This window comes from Coturnix japonica, chromosome 20 (genome assembly GCF_054131305.1).
Source record: "Coturnix japonica strain WE chromosome 20, WE-NBRP24, whole genome shotgun sequence".
In the NCBI taxonomy this organism is placed as follows: domain Eukaryota; kingdom Metazoa; phylum Chordata; class Aves; order Galliformes; family Phasianidae; genus Coturnix; species Coturnix japonica.
Genome location: NC_140682.1, coordinates 7,290,364 through 7,313,433, shown reverse-complemented (window position 1 = coordinate 7,313,433; position 23,070 = coordinate 7,290,364). Strand labels below are relative to the sequence as shown.

General features: G+C 44.7%; 4 protein-coding genes across 4 annotated transcripts in view; 2 read left to right on the top strand and 2 right to left on the bottom strand.

Moving 5' to 3' along the window:
* Positions 1-23,070, bottom strand: part of LOC146757493 (uncharacterized) — a gene marked incomplete at its 5' end in the record, with an annotated part of 360,734 nt that overhangs the window by 186,119 nt on the left and 151,545 nt on the right. The gene's annotated exons all lie outside the window — the stretch shown is intronic.
* LOC146757503 (immunoglobulin superfamily member 22-like) lies at positions 7,240-10,003 on the top strand. Its single transcript, XM_085520657.1, has 3 exons — positions 7,240-7,504; positions 8,149-8,342; positions 9,995-10,003. Exons 1-3 carry the CDS (start codon positions 7,306-7,308, stop codon positions 10,001-10,003), a joined length of 402 nt encoding a protein of 133 aa, XP_085376783.1. The 5' UTR covers positions 7,240-7,305.
* LOC146757502 (uncharacterized) lies at positions 13,114-16,233 on the bottom strand. Its single transcript, XM_085520715.1, is given in 3 exon segments — positions 13,114-13,866; positions 13,869-15,034; positions 15,089-16,233. Coding segments are annotated over 3 exon segments (2,400 nt in total). The 5' UTR covers positions 15,936-16,233; the 3' UTR covers positions 13,114-13,479.
* LOC146757501 (uncharacterized) lies at positions 18,261-22,063 on the top strand. The gene is made up of 4 exons (XM_085520656.1): positions 18,261-18,278; positions 19,389-19,656; positions 20,152-20,213; positions 21,731-22,063. Exons 1-4 carry the CDS (start codon positions 18,261-18,263, stop codon positions 22,061-22,063), a joined length of 681 nt encoding a protein of 226 aa, XP_085376782.1.

Genomic DNA, 23,070 nt, shown 5'->3' with positions numbered 1-23,070 from the left:
TCATTACCATAGGGTAGAGTCAAAAGATGGTTTTCTGCTCTTAAATTTCTATGATTTCCTGATTTTGAGGTCTTCACTTCATAATTGAGCTGTATTTGGCTGATCTCCAGTGCAGAGTGAAGCAATATCAAAAAGACAGACAGATGAAGATCTGTCATTGTCTTCATTAGAAGAAATCTGAAAATTAGGAGTCCAAGCTGATAGTAAAGACTACCCAGAGGGATGGGATGACCATAGGGACTGTGCTGAGGATGCATTATAATGTGTGATAAACACTGTAAAGCAGTGTTGCTCCAGGAAATGGTCCAATACAACATAGAAGCAAATTTTAATGTCTTCCAGTCACAAGTTGTTCATATCTAATGTATATTTTACCCAATGTTTTCCAGTTCCAGAAGCAGAGGATGCCTTTATCAACAAGCAGAAGGTGCAGAAGGAGGTGAAGGCTGCACCAACAGAAAATGCCACACTGAGCTGCGAGGTGGCCCAGGAGAAGACGGAGGTGAAGTGGTACAAGGAGGGGAAACTGATCACCTCGAGCAAGAAGTTCAAGGCTGAGTCAGAGGGCAAACAGCGTCGGCTGGTGGTGAGCCAGGTGGAGAAGAAAGATGCAGGGGAGTACAGCTGCGAGGCTGCTGGCCTGAAACTCACCTTCAAGATTCATGTCACAGGTAAGACAGGTGTTGTCTGAAATACAGCAGAGAACAGTAAAGTAAAATCTAGTTTCTATTATACAGTGATCCAGTTGCAGTAGTCTGTGCTGAGGTTTTTTCCCTAGACTTGATTGCCTGGGTTTGTAGAAAGTATTTGGTTTTAGTATGGCACAAAGACCTGTTTCAGTCTGTCTGTAGAATAATAATTACTGATATATGTACAATGGAAGCAATATTCAAGATATTATTCAAATCTCTCCTGTGCCTGAGATCCCAAACTGTAATTCTTGTTCACTGAAACATTTGACTAAGATAAGTATGTGCAGTGAGGCTGGAGTGCATGTTCTACGTGCAGCCTTTCATGGCAGGAGAAGCAGGAACTTCTCCTAGTAGTACACTGCCTTTTTACTATGCCTTTATGTTGGAGGCTGCATCTGGATAGGTGAGTCTGCTACTCACAGTAAGAGACCTGGTAGAGCTGACTATTCCCAGAGCTCAAAGTAAGATAGATATCTGCAAATCACACACAAAGAACAAAGGACTGCGTTGGTGAGCATATTTCCTTTGTGCCTTTGACAGTCACAGTTGTGGCAATGGTAGAGGCCATGAGGAGTCTGTTCAGGAAGCCAGGAGTACTGTTCTGGGTCATGAAAAGGCAGCCAGTGGTTTGACAATCACATGTTTATGTGTTTTGATTTTTCACATTGGGTCTTAAGTAAAAGACCCAAGTTTAAGTAAAAGGAACTCAGGTTTTGGTTGCCTGCAGGACAGATGTTCTTTTGGGTTCAATATGTTTGCATAGTGACTTGCAACCATGGGACTGGTGTTCAAGGACCCTCTTGGTTCCTTCAGTTCCTAGGTTCTTTCTTGCCTAGATTTGACACTTTATTTCAACAGAAGAGCTGATATTCTCTAGTGAAGGCTATTAGTTTGGGCACAAGTGGTAACCTAAACCTGTTCCAACCTGTACATAAAAACCTGCAAGATGGTCTCATTTCAGTCCTTCTGTTTTTCTTTTCTTCCCTCAGAGCCAAAACCTGTGTTTATAAACCAGGAGCAGGTGCAGAAAGAGGTGAGTGCTGCCCTGGCAGCAAGTGCCTCCCTCAGCTGTGAAGTAGCACAGGATCCAACTGGAGTAAAATGGTTCAAGGATGGAAGACTGCTTGCCTCCTCCAGAAATTTCAGAATGGAATCTGTGGGCAAAACATGGCATCTGGTTGTGGAGCAGCTGGAGAAGAAAGATGCTGGAGAATACATCTGCGAGGCTGCTGGCCAGAAGATGACCTTCGAGCTGGAAACAACTGGTGAGCATTCAGAAATTCTCAGCCAGGATTTTGTAGCCTTGTTGTGAACTGGGTTTTAGGGTGAAATCTCAGTTTTCTTTGCACCTGACAGTGTGAGAATTTGCTCTGGCCCTTTGTGTACCTCCCCGGTGCTCAGCTGTTCCTTCCCTTACTTGGGGATAACGTCATTTATTCAAGGTGATGTCCAAATGGGCTTGTTAACAGTCCTCTGCAGTGCTTTAAGCAGTCATATGTCAGCAAGAATTTATGCATGTTCTATAGCCATTCCTACATGTTGAAAACACTGCACTGTGTTTAAGCTTCAGCATATGTTCCAGTAAGCACAGTTCCATTAATTCTAGGGAATTGGGTGAATTAAGCATAGATCTGAAGGCTGCCTTTGCCCAGTGCAGAGATGGAAGGACTAATGTAGATTTGACTTGATATTTTCCCTTCTAGGATGGGAAGGAGCTCCGTCAAAGTAAAAAAGTGGGCATTACTTCTGAGGGAAATAAGAGAAGTCTCATTATTCACAGGTGGTGAACTCTCATTTTCTCTCTCAGTCTGCAAACAGGTTGGGTTGCTGTTTCAGTACAGGCGGTTTTATGCAGGAACTCTGCTCCTGAGGTTAATCCAAGTTGTATCCAGGCCCTTCAGAAGGAAAGGGAAATAGCAGCACAGAAATATGGTCTGATTCTGACATAAATAAATGCAGACCTGGAGAGTTAAAAGGGATTGTGTGATGTTCAAAGGATTTTGAAGCAAAGATGTCCCCTAGGTAAGATTTGTGGCTGACATTCCCCATACATTGTGGGCACACAAGCTAAGGAGAGACTAGTGAGGAGCATGCAGAGAAGCCAATCATTCAGACAGGTTTGTAGTGACACGACACTGTAGAGTTCTGTCTAGTTCTCCTTGGCATAGTTTGGAAAATAAAGATGAGGTGATGGTGGTAACCAATATGGCTTCCTCAAGGTCAAGCCATGCCTGACAAACTTGGTGGCCTTTCATGATGGAGTAACAGCATCAGTGGATAATGGGAGAGCAACTGACATCATCTACATGGACCTGTGCAGAGCATTTGATCCCGTCCTGCATGCCATCCTGGTCACCAAACTGGAGAATAATGGTTTTGATGGATGGACCAGTTGCAAGATAGGGAACTGTCTGGATGGTCACACTCAGAGAGCTGCAGTCAATAGCTCAGTGTCCAGGTGGAGGGTGGTGTTGGGACCAGTGTTATTTAACATTTTTGTAGGCAACATGGACAGTGGAATCAAATGCAGCCTCAGCAAGTTTGCAGATGACACCAAGCTGAGCGGTGCTGTTGATGTGCTAGAGGGAAGGGATGCTACCCAGAGGGACCTGGACAGGCTGGAGAGGTGGGCCCTTGGCAGCCTCATGAACTTGAGTGTGGCCAAGTACAAGGCCCTGCACCTGGGTCAGGGCAATCCCAAGCACAGGCACAGGCTTAGAGGAGAATGATTTGAGAGAAGCCTTGACCCTGAGGAGAAGAGTTGGTGTGGAGGGAGGTGTCCCTGCCTATAGCAGGGGGACTGGAACTAAATGACCTTAAAGATTCAGTCAGTTCTATTGTTTTTCTACCCTTAATTTTGCTTGAAAGTTTTTAGAATAAATGAGGTTCTGGTTTCCATGAAAACTGTTTGCAGGGAGCTCCATTGTAGCTAGTAAGTCTATCTTTAATTTCAATGGCAATAATGCACTGACTGTGTTGAAAAGGGAAATGACTCAGGAATGGATGATGGTTTAGAATAAAACATAATCCTACTTATTTTCTATGCAAATATGTGTAAGGAAAAGATGCTGCACTCAGTTCTGGAAATACCCTGACAAATATATCTCTACTGTTTCACAGCTGGAGATATCAAGATTGTTAAACCACTGGAAGATGTGGAAGTGAATGAATATGGGAGTGCATCTTTTGTCTGTGAGATTTCACAAGATGAAGTTCAGAGCCAGTGGTACAAAGATGACAACAAGCTGAAGGCTGATGACAACATCAGAATGCGGCAAGATGGTAGGGTGTAAGAGGGGGATCTTTCTCCTGAGTGGGGGGTGGGTTGGAGATCAAGCAGAAAGGACATCTGAAATGAAGTGAAGAAGGTTCAGAAGGGAGTTCCCCTTTTGTTTTGGGACTGAGGTTAGGGTGGAACAAGTGACATGGACCAGCTAACATCATTTGCAAGAATGTCAAAAAAGTTGAACGCCACCAGGACCTTTCACAGAAATAAAAACTCCTACCTACCTACCTTTCTGCCCACAAAATATCCAGCTTGTCTTTTGGGTTTTACTTTTGCTAAGTAGAACAGATTATTTTCTTACGAGGTTGATTTCATTGAACCTCTTTTCCATTTTGTAATGCGAGGAGTTTGATATCGGGATGGGAAGGTCATGGTTTGATTTGGATGTTGGACTGGGAATCAGAAGATCTGGGCTCTCTTCAGGTTGTCAATCTTATTGTCTGACTTCTTAACAACATTCCTTTCTTTATATTTTATCTTTATATTATAATATTATTTAATGATGTTTTAAGGCATTTTGAGCTGATAGGTGTAGTGTTCATGTGACTTCTTAACAACATTCCTTTCTTTATATTATTTTTTAATGATGTTTTAAAGGCATTTTGAGCTGATAGGTGTAGTGTTCATGTGCAGTAATGCTGATGTGAGTAAGTAGGGTGATAATGTAAGGGTTTTCTACATTCCTTCTACATCTCTGCTTTCTCTTGTTCCATCCTTCTTAAATAGCAATCCATTAGTCTAGTAAAGGAGCTGTGTGATGACTATGTGACTGAGCCTGAAAAAGCCAAGTTTGAATGCGAGATATCCATTCCTTCTGTGAAACCTCCCAAGTGGTATCTACGTGGGGAAGTCTTACAGGCTGGCAGAAACTTGATTATGCAGCAAGAAGGCACCATCCACCAGCTTGCCATAGCGATAACCACCACTGATATGACAAGCACCATTCAGTTCTCAATTGGCAAATCAAAATTCACAGCCTTGTTAGAGGTAACATATCCTGGCTTGGTTTACATCATGAAGATGAAGAATTAATTAACGTACAGTCTTCCTTCACTGGGGTCTTGGAAATATTTTGTGTGTGTCTGGAGGGTCTGCTCCATTTCCAGTTCAAAGTCGTTGGACATTAAATGAGACAGCTGCATCTCAGTAAAAGATCTGTTTGAATAGTTGTGGTGTGCTTACTATTCAGATCTACAGAGCTGAGGTTTCGTCCTTGGCTATACCAAAGAAGTCAAATCAGGTGAAATTAATTGTATTTCTGAACTAGACAAGGTTAAGTTTGGTAGCACCTAAATTTGATGCAGTTTGTCATTGATTTCACCTGAAAGAAACTTCCAGGATTTTATCTGCTGTTGTCCCCAGCGTAAGAGTCTCCATTCACACCCTAAAGTACTTGTTATATTTTCAACTCACTCTTATTTGAATAAAAGCCTCAACAAATGGGAGCAATTTAATTAGCACAGAACAAGAGCTGGACCTTGCATTTGGTAGATAATATACAGTATTACTTTATAGAAATGTAGTCAATGGCATTCCCTATAGACAATCGTTTGTTTTATCTTTAGAGTCGTTCAAAGAACCATTGTGAACTTGACATTATTAGGAATGGAATACACGCAAGAGACTTTCCTCTTCTTCCAATTGTCCTCATCCTTTCTTCTCTTCCACCCCTGCTTTGCCGATTACCATATACAAATCACCAGGAAGTTGGAGGACAAGACAGCTTTGGAACATCATTCTGTCATCCTGTCCTGTGACTTCAGGCCTTCTCTAAAGGTTGTGAAATGGTTCAAGGGCCACACACCCATCGAACCCTCTGAGAAGTACAAGATCAAGAGGGATAAGCATTCAGCAGAGCTCAAGATTCTGAAGCTGAAGCCCGATGATGCTGGTGTGTACAAGTGCAAGGCAGGAATTGCAGAGACTGAGGCCACGCTGACAGCTGAAGGTATGAGCGGGGAGGGTGACCTCTTCCATGTCCTATTTCACCTCAGATTTCTCTTCTTGAGGTTGATTTCTGCTGTTCTCTACTGCTAACTTTATAAATGTATAGTCTTCACTGAGAAGATTACACAAAGATCATCTAGTCCAACCATTCTACCACATCCCAGTATGCTTTATAGTAACAGTGGTAACAGTTCACCTTGTTTCCCCACAGCCTGCAATGTAGAAGTAACGAAGCACCTGCAGGATGTGGAAATTGAAGAAGAGAGCTCTGCTGTCTTCTCCTGCGAGCTGTCCCATGATGACGAGGACGTGGAATGGTTCCTGAATGGCAACCTCCTTTACACCGACACTTACAATGACATCAAGAACATTGGCAATTGCTGCACACCGACAATGAAGCAGGTTAAGCCGGAGGATGCAGGCACAGTGACAGTGAAGTCAGACAAGGTATCAGAAAGCGCACCTGAAGGTGATAGGTGGGTCTGATCACACCCCTCCTGGATGTAAGAGATGCTAAGGAGCTCCAGTTCATTCTATTGTGCAGCAATCCTGCTTCTAAAGCTCACCTCTCTGGGGCTCAGATAGCCACCAAAGTCATGATGGGCTTTCTTCCAGTGATTTGTGGAATTAAGTATTTATGACTGCAGGGAGAGATCATTCAGTGTGTGTTTTGCCTCTGGGATGACTAATGACCAGGCTGTGAGCAACCTGATCTAGCTGTGAATGTCCCTTTTTATTGCAGGGGAGCTGGGCTAGATGGCCTTTAAGGGTCTCTTCCAATTCTAAGGATACTGTGATTCTAATCTGCTCTCCCCAGCAATTAAGCTCTTTTACTCTATGCGCTCAGAGTTGAAGGATTTCCTCTTTCTCCTTTCTTTTGCATTTGGTGGAAGTTTTTTCCCCAGTATAAACATCTGATGTGTGAAATAGAAGACAGATAAGAGGAGTCAATAATACAGGAAAATCAAAAGTGTTCCTCTTAATCCTGTGGCCTGCTGTATGAGCTCTGCTCCATGTGAGGGCAATGCCAGCTCTCCAGCTTTAGAAGAGCTGCATCCCAATTACTTCATATGATATCAGTCCCACCCAAGGCAATGCAGGCTGTCCCTCCTGTTCCCTGTATTCTCCTACTGATTAGTTCAGAATTCCATAAAGCGTATTCAGTCAACAGACATGAAACCGCTTTAGGTTCTATCTTGGTGTCGTCAGTAGTGGTGAAGATTTATTTATCCCTCTTTAAAAATCTGAAAGCAACTGGAAATGTCTGATCTTCTGTATCATGTTGTTCTGTTTTGCCTTTTTAATTGCAGAGAAGCCTGCTGTCTTCATGAAGTCCTTGGATGATGTTTTTGTTGAGGAGCGGGGTGTGATTAAATTGGAATGCGAAGTCTCTATAAAGAGAAGGTCAAACCAGTGTGGAAAAAGGACGGTGTTGTGCTCCCTTCTGGCAACAAGTATGAGCTGGTACAGTCTGGGAAGACCCTATGTCCCCTTATCCATGACCTCGAGATGTCAGATGCAGGTTTCTATACCTGTGATATTGGCAGTGATGTTGCCAAGTCAAAGGTCGGCATTCAGGGTAAGTACTGTGGAAATTAAAGGAGTGCTGAAAGCACATTCAGTGTGGTCACTATGTCTTACACCTATTCCCCCATGAGCCTTAATAGTTTCTACAATAGAAGTGTATTATTGCAATTTAGCACAGTGATGTCTGGAAAATTCCCATTGCTTTTGATGTAAATGTATCTCATTTTGCCATGAAAATCACCAAACGCATCAAGAATGTCCTGGAAATGTTTCCTTTCAAACCATCCCTAAAATGGAGAAATGGTTTGAACACCAGTAGGGGTAGGATGGTAACAAATGAGCTAATAGAAACAGTTAATTTCTTGTCATAGGCAAAATCCTTTTTCTCACGCAGCATCTTAGAGTTGTCCTCTCTGTTAGGTTTTTCCCTCTGTAGCTCATTGAATCTTCATTCTGCTCCATGGACTGAGCTGCTCTAATTGTAGTTCTTCCAGAGCAAAGCCAAGAGATTTACGTCTCTTTTTTGTTATAGCTTTCTGGTAATTCTGAGTGGAGAATGTCTTAGAGAATACATCAGTAAGGAACACAGCCATGTTCTGCAAATCCTGAGTTAAAACACCAGTACTGCTACTCATGACAGTCACAAATGCCTTTTCTCCATATAAACCTCATACTAACCTATCTCTTACCTTCCAGAGCTGAATAGTGGCATTACCAAACGGCTGAAAAACACTGAAATCCAGGAGGGAGAAGATTGTACTTTTGAATGCATTCTGTCCCATGAAAGCATTGATGAGTTCAAGTGGACACTGACTGGAAGCAGAGTGGAAAGTGGTGGGCGATTTAAAGCTTCTAACGTGAGTCGGAAATATACTCTCATTATCAAAAGTGTGACTTCTACTGATGCTGGGGAAGTCGTTTTTTACTGCCCGTGGTCTAACCTCCAAAGCCTCTCTGTCTGTGAAAGGTAATTAGATGGGAGAGATTCTGGGGTCTGATTCCTTCAACTGTCTTCTGATAAGATTGTCGTGAGAGCTAACTCATAATATGGTTAAAGTGAATAGCAACCTTCTACTTGAACCTCGAAGCACTGAGAATTTCTCTTAAAAATAAGTAAAAGGAGGAACCATTTTACACAAATGTGAGAACTACCCAAAGCACTGGGGTAGTGTTGGAAATGGGCATCTCACTACAGCTTGTTCCATTAACAGTAAATCAGGAATGATCTGTTGAGGGAACTGTGGGAGCAAATATCCTCTAAGTATAAGCTGAAGGGATGGCCTTCACATCATCTAGCTGTACAACAAATTCCTATCTAGAACATGTGCATCTGAGAGCATCATCCGAGGCTCCCAGTGTGATGAGTGGAGAGAAGAAAGAGGCAGTTTTCAGACATGGTTCATCATCCTCAATTGGGTAGATTTAAGAGAGAATAAATGCTGCCTGGAATTCTATTGTCTGTACTTTGCAGATTACTGCTGGCTGTAGGATGGTGTCTGTTGCAAGTGCCTCTCTAACTTATCTCCAGCACGTAGATGCATGTATTTTGAGAGAGGCATCCTACCCTAACTGTATGTTACTCAAAAAGCAATGTTTTCTTCCAGGAAATCCTACTGAGGTTTCAAAACAGCTGGAGGATAAGACAGCAGCAGCAGGGCAGGACATCAGCCTGAGCTGTGAGCTGTCAAAACCGGATTTGAACATCAGGTGGTACAAGGATGGCAAAGCAATGAGAAAAAGCCAGAAGTACGACTTGCAGCAGGAGGGAACTGGGGCCATTCTGATCATCCGTGACTCTACTGCCAAGGACAGTGGGGAGTACACCTGTGAGACAGAGGACTCCATAACAAAAGCCAGGGTCACTGTGCAAGGTGAGTTGAAAAGCACACTGGGGATGGCATGTAGAGAAGTCGAGGTAAATATCTGCAGCCTGTGGGTGATGTTTTTCTCTTCTGTTTCCTTGAGCAGGATCAATTCTTAGTTTTCAGAAAATATGATGGATTAAAATCTTTTCCTTAAAATAATCTGGAAACTGAATGATTCTTGAAGGCTTTATGATCGTTAATGGCTTTACGATCTCTCGCCTCCAACTGAAGCAGTAGTTAGACCAATTACCAAGTGACACCAAGGTGGTAGCGTGGTAAAATGGCGATTTATTGAAGCACACACGACTTTATATGACCTACGTCCACTTCGTCTACGCCTACTGTGTTACACGTAGCAAGATTCTTCCAGAATATGGGGAAGGGCCTGTCACGTCACAGCCCGATAACATCCCCGTATTTCGCCTAATACAACATTTCCCCCTCCCCATGCTTAAAAGGCTTAACCCGTTACAATACGCAACAATATAAATCTATAAACTTATAGACCTATAACTGTGTGACCTTGTATATATATGTGAAATCTACAAACTCTATAGACTTATAAAATGTATAAACTTCTCTTTAAATCTTAACACCTAAATCTCACCTTAAAGCCTATCTTGCATCTTATGATACTCTATTTGCGTATTAACCATTCTTTCAGCCATGCGTTGCAGGCAGCCTAGCAAGCATTGAAACACACACGGCACACAAGCCATAAATGCGAGGAATATGAGAAGCCCTATCAGCACTACCTTAAGCAATTGCTTGAACCATGGTGCAATACCACCAAACCAACTCTCCATCTTCAGCTGCTGTTTCTTCTCCTTCTTCCTCCTCACCTTCTTTGCCTTCTTCTGATTCTTCCTTAGCACCTTCCTCCTCTTCTTCAGCCTCTTCACCTCCTGCTTCTCGTGCAACGACTTACTATGATCACTCAAGTTAAAACAACACATCCCATCAAAGTCTTTACAACCATGACCCTGTGCGAGAAGCAAGAAATCAATTGCTGCTCTGTTTTGAAGCATAGCATGTCTAATACTGTCAGTGTCTTCAAGTAGCTCACTCAGCAGTGTAGAAGTCATGTTAGCTTGTTTCACGGACCTTGTTTCACAAGGATTACAGTGTCATTCCCTAAATCTCTGCGTGTGATGTTAACAGCTGTTAGTGCACAGAATTCTCTGCATGGATCTTGTATGGGATTATATGATCTTACGTATCCCTGAAACTCAGAGGAGTTCCCCCATATAGGAATCCCAATTAAACATGTTTGAAATGGCGAGGTGGTTGATTGCAGGCTAAGACAGAAATCCGTCCTGCCTGTTTGTTTCGCCCAAGTAACCCACAGATTCCCAGGTTGTTGGATCAAGTGAACACCCCCCACCGGCGACCAACATAAAGACAAAAGACATAGCAGCATCAAAATGGTGTCTCTCGTTGGCAGCAGGGGTTGTTTCTCTGGGTCCTTTGGGTTCTTGAGTCTCAAGAATTTCTTCGGTATCCAGATGAAAGATCTTCTTCTGCGCTCCACCAATTCAGGATTCCTTGGGCGGCCGATCAAGAGGTCCTGGAAGAGGATACTCAGCTCTTGTTATTTCCCTGACATTTTCTTTTTCGCCACCAACCTCTGGCTTAATTTTTCTCGATGGCACCCAACGTATGTCTCCTGTGCCTTTGCATTTTACTGCTGCGTACCCCCTTCCCCAGACTAGTATGGACCATCCCGACTCCCAGGACCCATTATCCACCTTGATCTTTACTGGCGGGCCTTCTTCAATGATTCTTGGCCGCCAATGTTTCTGGGTGGGGGTCCTGGAATTTTCTCCTCGCTCAAAGTGATTTAGTGCATACAGTGCGCGGGCCAAGATTTCCCCTTGTTGTGATACTGGGATCTTTCCCGAATAGCCTTCCCCCTCCCCAAGGACACGAATCTTTTCCTTGAGGAGGCGGTTAGCCCTTTCGACGATAGCTTGGCCCTGCGAATTTCCCGGAATGCCTGTGGTGTGTGTGATATTCCAGCGAGCTAACCAATCTTTGGACGAACGCGAAATAAAGCAAGAACCATTGTCTGTTTTTATGTGGCGCGGCATTCCCAAAACTGCTATAGCCGTGGCCCAATGGTGTTGTGCTGCTGTAGAACTGACACGACCATGTTGTGTGGCTACAATGACAGTAGAGGACGTGTCAATAGTCACAGCCAGCCACTGTCGTGGGGCCATCCGTGGTTCCATTGTGAAGTCTGTTTGCCAGACGTCTAATGGAGCGAGACCACGAGGATTAACCCCCGCTCCTAAAGCTGGCGCAGAATTACAGTGAGGGCAGGTTTGCACTACCTCCCTAGCGACTGTAATCGGGATAGAACAGGCTCGAGCCAGTGCCTTGGCCCCTATGTGAAGTGCTGAATGAAGATCACGAGCTTCCTGCAAAGTGCACACCTGGTTCCCTGCTATCCGATCAGCCATGTCGTTTCCTGCTGTAAAGAAACCTGGCACCTCAGAGTGGCTACGAACATGAAGGATGGCAACGGGTGCAACCCTGATAGCTAAAGCATCCTCTAACAGGGCTGCAGCTGCTGTACTCGGTTGCCCTTCCTTTCCCATCCGTAGCAGCATTTTTGCCACGAACACAGAATCCGTGACAGCATTGCAAGGCTTCGTGGGCCAAAGATGTAGTGCCACTGCCATAGCCCTAGCCTCGAGCATCTGAACACTTGCTGTCTTGTCTGTTATCATCTTGTAACTCCAGCCACCCTCAACTGTTTGCCACACAGCCACCCCCTGGCCCGTTGATGACGAAGCATCAGTGAAGACTGTAGGACCGTTCACAGGGGTGTCCAGGACCCTGTGTCGCAATGATATCTGGAGGGGTTTTGCCAGTTCAAAAATTGGCAGTGAGTCTGAATAGCAAAACTTTCCGCTGAAGTCATAAACAGCCAATGACACCTCATCTGGCAGAGGTTGCACATTTCGAAAAGCTCCTGGTAAATAGATGACTTCCAAGTCCTTCCCGAAAGCTCTGATCGCAGTGAGGCGAGCCTTTCGCAGCAAATATGACAGCTGTTCTAGCCATGTGGTAAATGCTCTCACCGGCTGAGCAGAAAATAACCATGACAGTGGGCGTGGCCGAGAGTTCAAAGCATGCCCAATCACTGCAGCTGAACCATGCTGGCACCTAGTGACCGCAGCCTCCAACGGGCGATCAGGTTCCCACCTGGCAAGGGCATTGGTGGAGCAGGCTGACAGTATCTCCTGCCAGGCTGACTCCATCTCTGGATTCCAATGCCTCTCCTCTTGTGGGACTGATCCCTTCAGTTGATCATAGAAAGGTTTCATGAGGCGCGGAGGGATGCCAATGGCATTCCTCACCCATTGCAGTGCCCCCACCAACTTCTGCACATCCCATAAGTTTGTAATTTGAGGCTTAATCTCCAGCCCCTCCGGGATTACTGTGGAAGATCCAAATTTATAGCCCAGGAATTCAATCCCTGGTTCTCTCTGGATCTTTTCCTGAGAGATCACAAACCCTGCAGAGATGAGGGTGCGGACGATCTGCCCCTCCAACGTTTTCAACTGAGCATCATCAGGTGCAACAAGCAGCAAATCATCCATGTAATGGGCGATTTGGCATCCTGGCAGTGCCTTTCTCACTGGTTCTATGACTCTGCTGACCACAAGTTGACAGATCGTAGGTGAACAGACCATACCTTGCGGAAGAACCTTCCACTGGTACCTCTGAGCTGGCTCTCGATTATTTACAACCAGAACTGTGAATGCAAAGGCTTCCCTATCTTGTTTAGCCAATGGGATAGAGAAGAAACAATCCTTTAGATCAATGACCATCAGAGGCCATCCCTGTGGGACTGCTGACAACAAAGGTCCCCCTTGCTGGACAGGACCAAAGGGGATGATCTGTGAATTGACTGCTCGGAGATCGTGGAGCAGCCGAAACGATCCAGAGGCCTTCTGAATGACAAAGATGGGCGTGTTCCAATTGCTAAGCGATGACTCTATATGGCCTAGTGCAAGTTCTCTGGAAACAAGCTGTATGAGCGCTGCCAATTTTTTAGCAGGAATGGGCCACTGATCCACCCAAACAGGAGATGTATCCTGTTTCCAACGCAGCAGAATCGCATGCTGCAGCGCCAAGTGGTGGACAGTGGCCCTTAGGATAAATTTGTCAGCCGTAACCCAATGAGAAGAAGAAGATCTCTGCCTAGCAGAGATCCCCTGATCGGAGCTATATTGGGGGTGATGAAAACAGTTTTTTCTATTGAGCCATCTCGATTGATGATTGAAATTCCCACCTCCGCATCCGACACAGAGGTGGTCATTTCACCCCCCACCCCTATCAGGACCTTTGATGTTGCAACCTTTGGCCACTGGAATGGCCAATCGCGCTCTGCAATAACAGTAACATCTGCACCAGAGTCCAACAAAGCTGTAAGGTACACCGTCCTAGGACCTAGTGTAGGCACTCCAGGGTCCAACGTCATCATGACCCTCACCAATGGCCTATCACCTAGATCCATGGTCAGCGCCACCGTGTGGTCAACACGCTTGGCCCATTTTAATGAAGCGGGAAGGGGCCCTGGGCCGCTGGCACCCTCCCGTTCCAGTTTCCCTGCGGCGAAACCTCAAATTTTCGACAGTGACGCGCAACATGTCCAACCCCATTGCACAACTGACAACGTTTTCCTTGCGGCTTGCTCTGCCCAGCTTTCTTGGGGCATTGTGCTTTAAAATGACCATGCTGCCCACACTTGAAACACGGACCTTTTCCCTTCTCATCCCCGGTGCGAGCTGCCACCATCACTGCAGATTTAATCGCAGAGCTGACTTCGGCAGCCATTCCCTGCACGGCAGTTGCCAAGCCATCATTATTGGAGGGAGTATTTTTCTGATGATCTAGCACATATTTGATAATCTCCCCTGGGGTGTTCAAAGTTCCAGGAGCTGCCCTAATTATCTGCTGAACGTCCGGGAGCGACTTTTGCTTGAGACAGTCTATCACAACCAAAGGCTGGACTCCCCTCGGGAGGTCAGACCCTTCAATGGCACGAATCAAGCGATTTGCAAAATCAGAAAATGACTCAGAAGGCTCCTGTTTGATGTCGGACCACGGGAGCACAGGCTCTGCAACTTTAGCCACTGTCCGCAGCGCCTGAAGGGCTGCCTTTGTAAGCGCAGCTAACTCCCCCGCTCTCAGCCCTCTTGCTTGACCCTCCGGGGACCCCACCATACCATCTGCTAGTCCCTGAAGGCGCAAGAGAGTAGTTCTTTCAACCCTAGCTCCACGGCCCTGACCTGTATGCGCATTAGCCGGATGATTGTTATCACGAGCTGCCTCAGCGACAACAGCCTGAAGCAATCTATTCCATTCATCATACCACAGCGTGTACTGCACGGGCTCAAGAATCACTCTCATGAGACTGACCACATCGTACGGCAGGAGACTCGAGGCCATGAGAGCCTCAATTGCTGACATAGTTACCGGAGAACGCAAGCCCTTGTTCTTAACTAACTCTGCAAGGCGAGTAATCGCCTTGGAATCCAGAGGGGTCCAAGCCGGACCATCCTGTTTCACTATTATCGGGAGGGCAAAAGCTGTTGTTTCCGGGTCGGCTGTCTGGAGGTCCTCCCTTGTCTGGGCCCAATCAGTGAAAGTGGGTGGGCTCCACGGTACGGGTGCCGTGGGGCCACATCCCCCTTGGGCGGCACCTTGGGCGGCCCACGCAGGACCACATCCCCCCTGGGTGGCACCTTGGGCGGCACCTTGGGCGGCTTGACCAGCCCCTTGGGCGGCTTGGCCAGCCCCTTGGGCGGGCCACATGAAATCATCACACCCACATTCACCTTCACTATCACATGGGTTGGCACGATCCCCCCCTTTCTGGGCATACGCACAGCAACAGGCGGGACCTGACAGCAAAGAAGTATCACCCATCCTTACACTTTTCCCCGGTGACACCACACCTCCCCCTTTCAGCTCTGGTGGGACCACACCTCCTCCTTTCAGCTCTGGTGGCACCACCATGCCTCCCCCCTTTCTCTCTCCCTTGTCCTTGTTCTTATCAGGTACAGTAGCAACATCGCATTCCTCGAGGGGCTTCCCTCCCCCTTCATCCCTGTAGGCGTCCAATGAAGGATACGAGGAGTTAGGATAGGGGGGCGGAGGCGGGGTGTCCTCCTGTTCAGGGCTGCCTTCTGGAATGTCCGTCTCAGGCGAAGGAACAGGTGTGTTCGGGGGAGCCGGCGCCATCTTGCCTTGCACTGAATCTGTAAGAGAGTCAAGACTCCCCCCCCGGCCTCCCCCCGTCTCCAAACCCAGAATTTCTCTAGCACGTTGGTTTGCTAGCTTCTCCTCCCGTGCTGCTTTCAGCGCCTCCAAGATAAGTCCCCATACTTTGAATTCTGATACTTTTCGAGTGGCCAGCGACCTTTGAGATAGTGCGGCCGTAATTCCATCCCATCTGCCAGGATTGTATAAATCAGACGGGTTTGTTAAAAGCCCTTCCTTTTCCAGCAGCGAAAGAACTGCTGTTACCTCCTTTTTGGAAGGAGCCTGTTTCCCACAGTGAAGTTTGCAAGCGTGAAGAATTACCTTGATAACGGCTTCCATGTCGCCCCGGCCGAACGTAGTTTTCCTGGCCGCTCCCTGGCGCTTCCCCGAAGGTTCCTGGGGGTCCCCGAGATTCCGAGATTCCGGGATTCCGAGCTCGCTCTCCCACCTGTCGAAGAGTGATGGCCACTCCTCTTCGACCCTGGGCTTCCACTACTCCGCGACGAGAGGATTCGCTACCGCAGTGGGATCCTGCTGCCGTTTAGCAGACAACTACCTTGCTCCAAAAGTCCCTAATCACGCCTAATCGTGACGAATCACGTCGGCGGTCACCATTTGAAGGCTTTATGATCGTTAATGGCTTTGCGATCTCTCGCCTCCAACTGAAGCAGTAGTTAGACCAATTACCAAGTGACACCAAGGTGGTAGCGTGGTAAAATGGCGATTTATTGAAGCACACACGACCTTATATGACCTACGTCCACTTCGTCTACGCCTACTGTGTTACACGTAGCAAGATTCTTCCAGAATATGGGGAAGGGCCTGTCACGTCACAGCCCGATAACATCCCCGTATTTCGCCTAATACAACAGATTCTCCAGTGTGATGTCGATCTGGGCAGCCTGGTCTGGTGGTTGGTGACCCCTTGGAGGGGGTTTGAAACTAGATGCTCTTTGAGGTCCTTTTCTACTCAGGCCACTCTATGATTCTGTGATCATCCTATGGTTCTATGATCTTGGGTGTTAGTGAGCCAAGAAAAGATGGCAATCTGAATTAGTCTCTATTGAATATGTGTAATCAAAACTATATGCAGTTGATCAGATGAGATCCTACCAGCGCATGTATAATGGTATTGAACTTTCCAGATATCTACTGGAATTATCAAACCTATGTAAATGGGTGGACTCTGTGGTCTTCTTAGACTCTTTGCATCTCTATGTGATATTCTGAAATGAGGGCAAAGGAGATTCAGGACACCTCTGTATGCTTGGGACTTGTTGTGGTAACAAATCCCTTTGTCCTACACCCTCATCCTTTTTTTTTTCCTTCCAGAAAAACCTAATTACTTTATCAAGGAACTTTCAGATGTGAAAATTGAAGAAAGTGGAAGTGCACTTTTTACATGTCAGAGCGAGAAAGCCGCATCCTTCGTCATATGGAGGAAAGGCATTGCTGAGCTCAGGCCTGCCAGGAAATACAAGAGGGCACAGAAAGGACGAGACCTGCAGCTGAGCATAAAAAATCTGGAGAAAAGTGACAGTGACGTGTACACCTGTGACATTGGTGATGCCCAGTCCAGAGCCAAGCTGGTTGTACAAGGTATGTGTGAGAGCCATATGACTGCGCATCCTGTTTCTCCACTACCAAGACATTATCCTGGTAGAATTTGTACATTTATGGCAGGTCTTTGGGGCTGCAGCTGTCTGGCCTGAATAGCGGTTCACAAGCCATGCACAGAGCAAGCTGCACGGAAAGGGAAAGAACTACCGACTAGAGCAGTGCCATTGAGAACTTTATGTATCATTTAAAAACCAAAAATGCTGATGTACGGTGAGGCTGGTGACCCAGAAATCAGTGTGAACTTTCTATCTCTGACCTTTCTGAGTTAAAAATAGTCCTCCAGAGTTCTAGGCAAAAATTTCCTTATGCTGCATTCTGGGTAGTTGTCTCGGTTTAAACAAAAATCTACCTGTGTCCGTGACAGGGGGGCCACAGGCAAGCGAGGTGCTAGAAGGAGCGCAACATCTGTCCCAACTACTTCAGAAGCAGCCCAAACCCCCTCATACATGGCTAAGATCTCCTTCTCAGTTGGAGTGTAGCACTCCTCAGACCCTCTGTATGCTCGACTCCAAAGTCCCGGGGGTTGGCCTTGGGTGTTGATGAGGCTGCCCCATCTATAAGTTTGGACTCGAGAAATTCTCGTAAAGAAAATCTTGCTTTTGGCTCCTCTTCAGGCTCTGACCCCGACCCTTGTGTTATTTCCTCCAGGTAACCCTCCTTCTTTTTCCTCTCTCCTAACTTCCTCTGCTCCTCTAAATTCTTCTGCTCCTCTAACATCTTCTTATTCCCCTCAAACATCCTCTGCTCCTCCGACTTCATCTGCTCCTGAAACTTCTTCTGCTCCTCTAACATCTTCTTATACTGCTCTAACATCCTCTGCTCCTCTAACTTCTTCTGGTCCTCTGACTCCCCCTGCTCTCCTGAGTCCCCCTGCTCTCCTGAGTCCCCTTGCTCTCCTGAGTCCTGCTCTCCTAACTCCCTCCGCTCTTCTAACTCCTTCTGCATTTTCTCTAACTGAGTTGAAACTTGTTTTGTCTTTCGCCCTCTTACAGGGGCAACCAACATTGTATCTGGTGTCCCCGATGGTTGGTCCAATCGGACTACATGTGCTCCCGGTGGCTGGTCAGATTGAACTACATGTGCCCCCGGTGGCTAGTCAAATTGGACTACATGCGCCCCCAGTGGCTGGCCAAATTGGACTACATGTGCCCCCAATGGCTGGTCAAATTGGACTACATGTGACCCTGGTAGTTGGTTAAATACATTCAGCTCACCCCGGAGGGCACATAGCTGGTCTTGGAGAGCGTTCCGCTCGAACTGGACAGCACCCAACTCAGTCTGGAGGCTGTCGTAGTTGGACTGAAGAGTGTTGTACCCAAACCGGAGGACGTTATGCTCGGACTGGAGAGTGTCGAGTTTGGATTGGATACTCTCATTCTCGGCCCTGAGACTCTCTCTCTCAACCTCAAAATCTTCCCTCTCAGGAATGGTATTGAATAAGGCCCGATAAGCATTAGCTAGGCCCCAAGTCATTTGTGCCTCCTTAGATCTGCCTGAGCCACAACATTCCTGTCTCAAATATGCAGTCAAACTCTCAGGATTCTTTAAGTGTTCAGGAGTAAAGCTCCATGACACTAAAGCTGTCTGTCCTCTAAAAGTCTCTCCAAAGTTTCTCCACACTCCCTACCACTCAGTATTCTCTGACTCTAAGGAAGACTTCCTCCTGAGGTTATAAATCCAGATACCGAGTGAGATCACTACAATAACCAACAGCAAATTCAGGGAGATTAATACGATTGACAGTGTGGTCCACTGGGACAACTGGTCAGTCGAAGACTGCTTAAAAGATGCAAAGAAAAAAGGAAAAGCATGCTCAAAAACCACCATATCCGTACTATTGGTTGCATTAGTTGCATTAGTTGCTCCCTCTGGAGCTGCATGCAAATACCAAATAAGCGTTGCTAACCATGCTTTCAATCTATTATACATTCCTATAACTTCATAGGAAAAATAGGCTAGCTTAAACATGGTCCAATATTTTTGGAGCATCATGAAAGAGGAACTAATGAAATGTCATGTTGTATGTGAATTTGTGAGGTGGGTTTTGAAGCTGAAATTAAAAACTTCTTGTATGGCTGTCTTCATAGTGGCTATCCAGACTATGTGTAGAAATAACAGCTATTATGTAGTCAGCTATTCACCAGTTTTAACTGATTATAAATTACGTTTCAGGGTGGAGAACATAGCATAGTGCCTGACACCTGTGTTGATCCTGAGGGCATTCTTGATTCTGTGCATTATGATGTCATGGATATTAAAGAGCAAGCTGAGGCAGCACATAGTTCCATTGTATCCCTGGGGGACCCGAAGGAAGATATTGGCTGGTTTGAAAAGCAGCTGGAGAAAACTAACTTTGAACTGATGGAGACCAAAGAAGAGCTAACAGAGAAAAACACCAAACTGCTTAAAACTGAAGAAGAGCTGATGCAGAAGAACAAAGGTGAGTTATGCGATGTGAAAGGTAGAAGACAGAAATAGTTCATTAATCTAAAAGAGAAATAACCAGTTTGAGTAGGAATTAGAGGAGATGTTCTACCTTTGGAACCATAGCCTGTAGATAAGTGATAGTTTGTTCCTTGTGTATATTCAGGTTCAGCAATTCCACGGTTTTTGGTTATTTCTTTTCTTTTTTTCCCCCTCTCCTTTAAACTGCAACTAGCAGCTTTACGCTTTCGTAAGTATGGGGCTAAATGTCTATATCTTGATTTTTACTTTTATATTGTAATCTCTACTCTTCTTTATGTCTTGTTGATGCAATGTTTTCGTTCCAAGAAATATAGAAAACTTTTGAATCACTCCCAATAAGTGAAGACCACATGCAAATTAATTAATCTGTTCAAAAGCTACCTAAACATTAGAATATCTGGAAAAATTGATTACTTAATAAACTATCTATTGGCTACTTATGTAATACAACCTTTTCTGTGTGTTACAGACTTTGAAATGCAGATGATTAAATTGGATGAGTCTGTTGAGCAACTTAAAGAAGCAACTGAGGTAACTTTATCAAGATGTTGTGTAAAATTGTTTTAATTAATTAATTAATTAATACCAACTTGTGGTAGCTTAAAATGCTATTCCAGTAGGCTCAATTAATAGATTTCTTACCGAGCTTAGCTTAACTGAATTTGCCTTTAATGCATTGTGTAATTCAGCTACTTAACACTCCATTAGAAACTGATGACTGATTTTTTTTTATTTTTTATTTCCAATCTCAATCAAGGTGCAGAAAGATGACATTATTACAGAGCTACAAGACTTAAAATCTCATTTAGAAGAAAAAGTAAAAGATTATGTGAGTTTTACACATCTCCGTATCCTTATACAAAAAAAGAAAAACACTAATTCTATGCTTGTAATCAACACATTTTTGGAAAACTGATTTTCTGTATGTAGCTGGTACTCGCTTGAAATTGTAAACAATTCAAATTTATCTGAAGGTAGTTGTTGTTAACACAAACAACAAAAATATCAGCGTGTTCCACTAACTCCTGCCTCACACTCCTACATCAGAGGAAAAGCAACAGTAAAAGTATGTTGAGTAGAGTTGGAAGTACGAGTATGAATGGTCAGGATATCTCCACGTTCTATGCAGTCCATAAAACTTTATCCTGACTAATGTACTGTGAGCTACTGAATATGTGAAGACTAGCTTGATTAAGTATGTGTGCATACCACTTCTGGTGGTTTTTGTTCATTTTTTGATGTTTGGTAGCCTGAAGTAGCTCTGAAAACATTTATAGTTAATTCTGTCACTCAGATCTCTAACCTTGTAAGCTTAGCAACTTGACCCTTCTTAGTCTTTGACTGTCTGCATCACTGCAACTTAGTATTTCCATGGTGTTAAAGCTGACTGTGATGAGTAGTCATGTCCTCACCTATTACTTCTTCCAAGAACAAGGCTCCAACTCTATCTGTGAGATTGTGTGGCCTGAACACTTCTGAGGCTTTTCTTTTCATAAGTTACTAAAGATGAATAATCAGTCCTTGGCAGTGCCAGCATGGCTTAACAATCGTCATCTTGTAAGTAAGGAAGCTTCACTTGTGGTCAAGGACACAATCTAAAATATGCGTGACAGAGCTGACTAAGCTTTAAGGTTGGATTATATCTGTCACGATGAAAGTGATTTTAGCAGCTTAGCAGAAGTGTAATGTGATGAACTTGTATGAGAGCTGACCATTTGCTCTTTGACCATGTTTGTAATTTTGTTGACTTCTTGGAAACAGGAAATTCTTTGATAAACTGGTAAACTCTTGATTGTGTGCAAGTCTTTTACTTTGTAACCTGCTAGGCTCTTGCTTTCCCTTGTATACTCTACCGAGTATTGCACTTGTCATTATCTGAAGGCGTACTTGTTCTGTCTGCTATTGAGATTTGTAACTGATGTCTATAGAGTCACCGGGTAAATATTTTAGCTGTATGGTTTTGTGTAAATATTTGCCTACAGAAGATTACTGAGACTTAAGTGCTCCTTTTGTTAAGCTTCAATGTAACTGATCTTATATCAATACAGGAAAAGACTACCTACCATTTAACTACCATTAAAGCAGAACCGGCAGAAGAGAACACTAATAAAGGAACTGAAAGCAGCCAATTTTCAGTGCTTTCAGTTAAAGCACTGAAACAAGAGAAAACTGAGTTGGAAGTGGGAAGAAAGCGCAGTACTGATGAAGATAAGCCTACTGTGGAAGAGCCACCTTCAAAGAAAGGTACAGTTTCTTCCATCCTTGAACAGGGTGTCTTCCAAAACAATAAATTGCTTCCTATTCCGGATAGGAAGCAAAAGGCTGTGAAGCGCGTACCTTATGGTATAAGGAGAAAAGCCACTGTGTTAAACTGTAAATAGAAGTAACTGTTATGTAAATATCCCTTTTTCAGAAGGTCCTATGCTGTTCATTTTTGAATGCTTAAGAATAAAATTTTTTTTGCACTATTTTTTTCCTTTTTGCTGCTTTTTCCTCATCTGTTGATGCACTTGCAAATTTGGTAATAGTTTTAAAGCGGTTTCTTTAGGATTGTTTCAACTGCTGTTGCTGATCTTCTGAGTAGCATCAGCTGTTCAAGTGCTTTTTTTTGTTTGTTTGTTTTGTTTTTCCTGAAGCAACTATCAAAATTGTTGACGACCTGCTAATTGCTCGCTCATGGGCAATATTTGAGCAAAATGGTTTGGATAAGCTCTGATGCATTTAACTTCACTTCTGGGCACAGCTGAGCATCAGTGTTCCTAGAATTACGGAAGGCATATACAATGTAGAAGGGAAAATCTAAAACTTAGCTGTACTCCCTTCCTTTCTTGTATTCCTCTTGCAAAATATGTGCAAGGGAGAAAGTCAAGGCCTTCTTTGGATGAGATGCTGTTCTTGGATGATTTGTCCCTGCTGCCTTTATTTGGCATAAATATTGAATCCTAATGTGACCACTGAATGGCATCACGTATATGCATCTTACCAGAGACTGAGGGAGGGATGTGGACTCCTCCGTACTCCAAATAGTAGTGGTTTTGTTATAATCATATGACCAAAGCTCTCATTTAAAAATTGCAGACAAAAAGGTTGAAGAGTTAAGTAGCAAAGAACCAAATCTGATTCAAGAAGTTATGCAGCTGAAAAACAGCTTGGAGCAGATGAAACATTCTCTTCAGGAAAAGGAAAAGAGTGAAATGGAGAAAGTGCAACGTATAGAATCGTAAGTAACCACTGAGTTAACTTAGAGCCCCTGAGAATGAACTAGAGTTAAAAATAGTTAATGGGAACATCCCTTCGACTTAATGCATTTGCATGCTTATCAATGGCCAAACTACTACTTTAGGATGCTTTGGTATGCTACTTGAGTTCCAAGGGAAAACAGGAGTGT